This window comes from Balearica regulorum, chromosome 1 (assembly GCF_011004875.1).
Source record: "Balearica regulorum gibbericeps isolate bBalReg1 chromosome 1, bBalReg1.pri, whole genome shotgun sequence".
Classification (NCBI taxonomy): domain Eukaryota; kingdom Metazoa; phylum Chordata; class Aves; order Gruiformes; family Gruidae; genus Balearica; species Balearica regulorum.
In genome coordinates, this window is record NC_046184.1 from 155,707,345 (window position 1) to 155,713,344 (window position 6,000).

The window sequence follows — 6,000 nt, forward strand, 5'->3', positions numbered from 1 at the left end:
AGGAAGAATTTCAGGATCCTTTCAAATTTTGTCCAGTTTGATTAGTTGTTAATTCATCATTAGTTCTTACTTCCCAAAAAATAATTCAAATATCCCTATCATTCAAACACCAATAATTACTTTTTAACACCATTTCTTTACACAACCATGCTCAGTACCATGCTTATGTTGAATGATCTTTTGATGCTGCTTCCTGTTAGACCACACATATCCCATCAACAACTCTAATTACACAAAACACAAGCATTTTGAGGGCCTCAGGCTAACCCAAAGATGTGGATTTGATAGCTTAGGCTAAACTATCGACTGTTCCTTTGACCTACCAAATTCTGTTAATCTTTTTGTGCCTCATGTTTATTTTTTCTTGTGTTTACCTAACAGGGCTCTATGAAAACTATCCAACCAATGCAGAACCAGAATGCTGTGATGTCAGATGGGGACTATTATCAGATCATCAATCCAAAGGGACTATAAAAACAAGTGGCTCAACAGTGTGTCACAGGACATCGCTCACAGTTTCATCAGCATCAAGACTGTGTAACAGCAGACTTAAACTGTGTGTTCTTGTATTAATTCTCTTGCATACAGTACTTACAGTCTCAGCAGCACAGAACTCAACAGGACTGGGCTTTGGAGGCATAACAACTTTGGAAGATAATTCAACCAATGAGGAATAAAAGAAAGGAATCATCTTATACGATAGAAACACAACAGGCCCAAATGACTACAGTCAAAAATAGCAAGGACTGAGTGCTTTACCCTCAGATCTCTTCTTGAATGACCTTATGGGTAAAATGAAAAGAATGGGCCACTACCCAAACAACAAGGACACATGAACACAGCTTTTTATTGACTAAAAGGCTGTATGGTGACTTAAATTTCTCACACCATTTTATACACTGTGTTTTAATGTTTGGAGTTTCTTTTTTTGTTTGTTTTTTGCACTTGTTAATACAGGATTTTATTTTTGGGACGGTTTCTCAAAGCTAAATTAAGTCTTTTCTCTGTCGATATATTTCTAGTCATTGTGTGTGTTCATCTGATAGTTCTGTCTTTTATGTCCTGTCAGTTTCTATTAGAGGAATGACTGCTATGATTCCATGACATAGCAAAAAAAAAAACCAACAAAAAAACAAAAAAACAACAAAAACAACAAAAAAACCACAAAAGAACAACAAAACAAAATTTAGCAAAAAAAGAAAAAACAAAAAAAAAGAGAAAAAAAAGTAACCACAAAAAAACCCAAACGTAACTGTCCTCTTACCCATGGGAACCATTCATTTCCTTTCCCCTCCCATCTCCCGTGGCAGACAACGTACATTTGCTTCTGTCTGTGTAATCACAATGAATGGGTACACAATTCCAGTGTGCCTCTGCCACTGTTGCACAAACCAGTTGACTGAGCAAACCCAAAAGGAGCATGAAGGGGGTTCGTTTTAGCTGAACAAACAAGTGCTCTCCTTACAAGGTGGGATCGGACAGTTAAAAAATGTAAAGAAATATATAACAAACTGTTGCTCCAATACCCGTTTTGAAGAAGTCCAGTCCTTTCTCACTGGTCAGTTGAACAGGAGCAGCCTTTTTTTAGATATGCTATGTAAAACCAGTTATGCTCAGCAAGTTGAGTAGTTGGGAAGCCTTCATATTGGAGGTGAAGGATTGGCATTCATTGTGAATTATGTTTTGAGTTCTCCTGCTGTCACATAACCAGCAGCTTTCCATAAGGAATGGGAGCAAAGAGCTTCCAAAATCCAAGTCTTTTTTGTTTCAACAAAATTACACTAGAAACATCTGAGCATCTATAATACAAAGTATCTCCTTGGTTTTGATTCCATTGTTTTTCTAATATCTACGTGTTGTTGAAAGTTACTCTAGTTATTAAGGGTGCACAAGAATGTGTTAGCACAGATAAAGAAAATATTTTGTTTTAAATATATAGGACAACCGTTTTCATAAATGTGCAATAAAAACAGTAAAGATGTACTAGGATATGAGTAGTCAAGAGAAAAGATTGTAATCTGATTGGTGATTTTTCATTTTTTGGGGTGGTTTTTAATTTGTTTATTTTTATTTTTGTGGGAACATTTCACCTGCTGAGTGTATGAGAATTTGCTTTTTAAAAAGGCTTTCTAGAGTTTACAGTAGAATCAATGGAAGGAAAAGTTAATAAGGGCTGTTTTTAAAAACTTTACATTCCTTCCTATTCTCTAACTACACTTGGGAAGTGCACTTTAGAGATGTTTGCTGTGTAGCTGGGAGATGAAGGAAAACTATAGGAAATGTTCTCTTAGGAAATAAAATATAGTTACCTACTTTCTAGCTATGAAATACCCCTTGATAAATATTAATGTTGTAAGAACATTTAATCACTGGTGCATAATGTGTTTTTGTATACACTTTATGGTCTGTTAAATTCTGCCGAAAAACAAAAAGAAGATAACCATACTGCTTAAGCGGTTGAAGATGCACGTGTTAAGATGAGAAAGCTCAAGTATTTTGCAAGAGTATTTGTTTTGATAGTGTTTTACTACAACCCGGACTGAGGAGCTTAAAATGATCTGTGCAAATATGTCAACAACAAAAAGCACCAGCTAATGCAAAATTCTTCAGCACTGGTTTGTTTCTATAATTCCTCCCTTCCCTTCCTTGCACATGCTATATTTTGTTCAATAAAACATGGTGCTTTTTAGTTATTTTATTTTCTGTTAGAGGCACACGTATTAATTATATTGAATAGATGAAAAAAGTGGGGAAAATGTAGAAATGCAAATGAAAAAGCCTTAACTAATGGTAGAATGTAGACTTTTGAAAGGACAGAGATGTTACTGAAAAGTGATGGAGCAATAACTGGGCAGTGCTCTGGTACTGTACAACAGCTGATGAGTCACGCTACTGAGAAAGCTCTTACTAGGTGAGCTCTTGTTCAACTGACCTCTTAATTCTAGTAAGTGTACATGGTCAGTAAACAGTTTGTTATAACCTTTATCTACCTCTGCTGTGCAAAGGCCATCCAACATCCATTTCTGTGATGTTCCTCATAGTTTTTTGTTCACACCATTACTCACTGTCATCTATTTTTACACTCTACCAATACAGTAGCAAGTCTGGTTCATCCCAATTGAATTGGCACATGAAGAAGAGTTATTATTTCTGTTTCGCCTCATGGTGAATTAATGTAGAGAGCTATCTTTAAGGCATTTTCTTTCTTCTCTCCTGCTCTTCTTCATCCTTCATCCCTTATTTTTCTATAAAAATGTTTTCAAGTGGTGTCAGTGAAAAATATGACTCCTCCACTGCTTGGCTACATTCAGTCACATGTCATACAATATGAGAGACACATGAGGAAAAACAGTGACAACACCATCACATGCATAAAGTAGCCAAATTAAACTTGGGAAAATGAAGCAGAAAACAATTAAAGACTTTCAATTATTACACAAGTACAAGATGTAATAAATTCCTCCCCTTCTACTCACCTGGAGTCAGTGCCTGCAGTTCAATGGTCTGTGAATTTTCTCTGTCATCTTTTTGAGGTCTATTTCTTTAATTTTTTGAAACAAAGAGTCATGTTGCAGAGGTGGCTGCTGCTGGGGTAACTGTTGCCATTTTCACTCCAGCAGTGTGGTATGCAGCTTCTCTTGGTGGCACCTGGGACATCAGGAGTAGACAAAGACTCTTCTATGAAGTTAAGCAACATGTAATCATGTATGATGCAAAATTCCATTCCATCCATTCCTCATTCGTAATAGTTTTCCTGGCACAAACTTAAGCATGCTTGATATTGTGCGCATATTACTTTTTTGCCAGAATAAATTTGCATCTTGCCACTGCTATAACTGCCATCTTGTTCCATTTCTCCTTGTACTGTATGCCTAATACATACATGATAAAGAGCTGGCTTAACAAAGAAGTAATACTAAAATATTTCTGCAAATGACTGATGAGAAGAAAAAGAAAAAAATAGAATAATATTTATTTTATGATCATATGGAAGAGAGAAATTTTCCATGTCTTTTATTGTCTTATTTTCTGCAATAGGGAAAATCCAGATATTGTGCAATATGTTAATACTGCTAAGCCAAATGTCATATAACATAACCAGAGCTATATGTTATTCCTTATTGCATTTACATTCGGTAATACATTATACTGAAGCTTTTCCTTCATTAAAGAGACAGTATCTTTTTTTTTTTTAAAAAAAAATATAGCAGGTGAAGGCTGTCCTTCTGCACATCATAATTTAAATTAAGCAAAATGTTAGAATGAAGTTTTAGTTCTATAAATGATGAAACCAAGCCATCAGCTGCCAAAGAATCTGTGGAACAATAGATACAAACCAAACGTAGACTTTCAAGAAATTCCTTCTTGAGGGTTAAAAATAATATTATTCTAAGTGATTAAAGGAGAAAGAATGAGAGCTGTATTTCACAGAGCAGAGATGGCAGGTTTCATCTGGTATGTGATGTGGCTCTCAGCTTATATAGTTATACTCTTTTATTAAAAAGTGAGGGACAAGGGCATTGTCTTCTGCTCTCTCTGTATTTGTTATGATAATGAATGTCCTTTTTGTAAGCATTGCCTGTCTGCACAGAAGATACCTACTTATTGTGAGAGCTGAAGACAGCTTATGTACATGCACACAAATTTACACAGTGAAACCTGTCTTAAGTGACTATCCAAAGCAGAATTAAAACTCGTTTGTGAAGTAGAGGTAGCTTTAAGGAAACCGAAACAAATTTGTCTTAGGAAAGTTCAACATACACGTAAAGAGTCACCCAGGCAAGGGGTCTATGAAGGCGCCTGGTCCTTACAGCAGCTTTCACTGTGTATCTCGTCTGCGCCACAGCCTCACGATGAGCCCGGCGCAGGCAAGCTTCAAGCTCGACTCAGAGTCATGCTGACTTCAGTGGGCCTCGATACAGGTACAGGCACGCACCCACAAAAAACTCACTGTAGCAGATAGATCTCGATTTTTTGTCCCGTAGTCTTTACTCAGGAATTGCTCGTGGGCATAGTGCATCAACAGAGGATCACTGGGTTCAGCCCTAGCCAACTGAGTCTGAACAAGAGACTGGCAATGGCATATTAATGGTGAATGGTTCTGTTTTATTATTATTGCCTACTATTATGATAGTTTGGTGAAGGAGTGGTTTCAAAATGTAGCTAGGAACACAGAGAACAAACTAACAGAAACCTCATCATTACAGAGATGAAATTAAATACTCTTTCTGATGTAAAGAGAGGCTCTGTCATCTGTCAGCAGCTGTCAGGAAACAGTAGTATTTTAGAAAACTTGGGAAAATAATATGTTCAGTTCTGAATATGATTAAAACTAGATTTTTGGATGGTAAATAGGACCAGAACGCATACCATCTAAATTGAGGGATTTAATTTGCCAACATGTTCTGCAACAACTCTGCGCTATCACGTTTACTGAACACCTCTACGTTTTCCAGTATTTTCCGGCAATTTTTTTAAATGTTAGCAAGCTTGATCTGTCCCTGTAGGGGAAAGAAGGGAGAGAGAACTACCATGAGTGACGAAACTAAAAAAGAAACAAACCCAGAGCTGGGCCAACTTGGAAAACCCATCTGAGAAACAAGCTATACTACTTCAAAATATAACAGAAATAAAAAAAAAAAAAAAAGCATATGTAGGTATAGTTCTATATAGAGATAGTTCTGTTTTAAAAGAGAGAGAGACACAAATATATGTTCTCCACAATTATTACAAATACAGCATATTGTAGAGTAAAAATGCCAAAAGATAAGACCTATACAATAAATAGGGCAAAATTACTGTATTTATATTCCTTACTATGGAGTGTGAATTTCCAGGTAGAATTTCAGCAGCATAAATATATTTTGTAATAAGAAAAGTAAAAAATTTTGAGGGAAGGGGTATATTTGGCTATTCATTCCACTGTCCTATTTCCTATAAGCTAAGTTATTATTCTTCTGAACTTTTCATTCAAATCTTTGACTTTTACAGAAAGTTCCC

The 6,000-nt window shown here is 36.0% G+C and overlaps 1 protein-coding gene across 1 annotated transcript in view; it reads left to right on the forward strand.

The window, feature by feature from the left end:
* The window catches only part of NALF1 (NALCN channel auxiliary factor 1), a 501,614-nt gene extending 497,448 nt beyond the window's left edge, over window positions 1-4,166 (forward strand). Inside the window, exon 3 of the mRNA XM_075740436.1 lies at window positions 382-4,166. Within this exon, the coding sequence (XP_075596551.1) occupies window positions 382-677 (296 nt within the window). The 3' untranslated portion in view covers window positions 678-4,166. The remainder of the gene's footprint in view (window positions 1-381) is intronic.
* The last annotated feature ends 1,834 nt before the right edge of the window (window positions 4,167-6,000 follow it).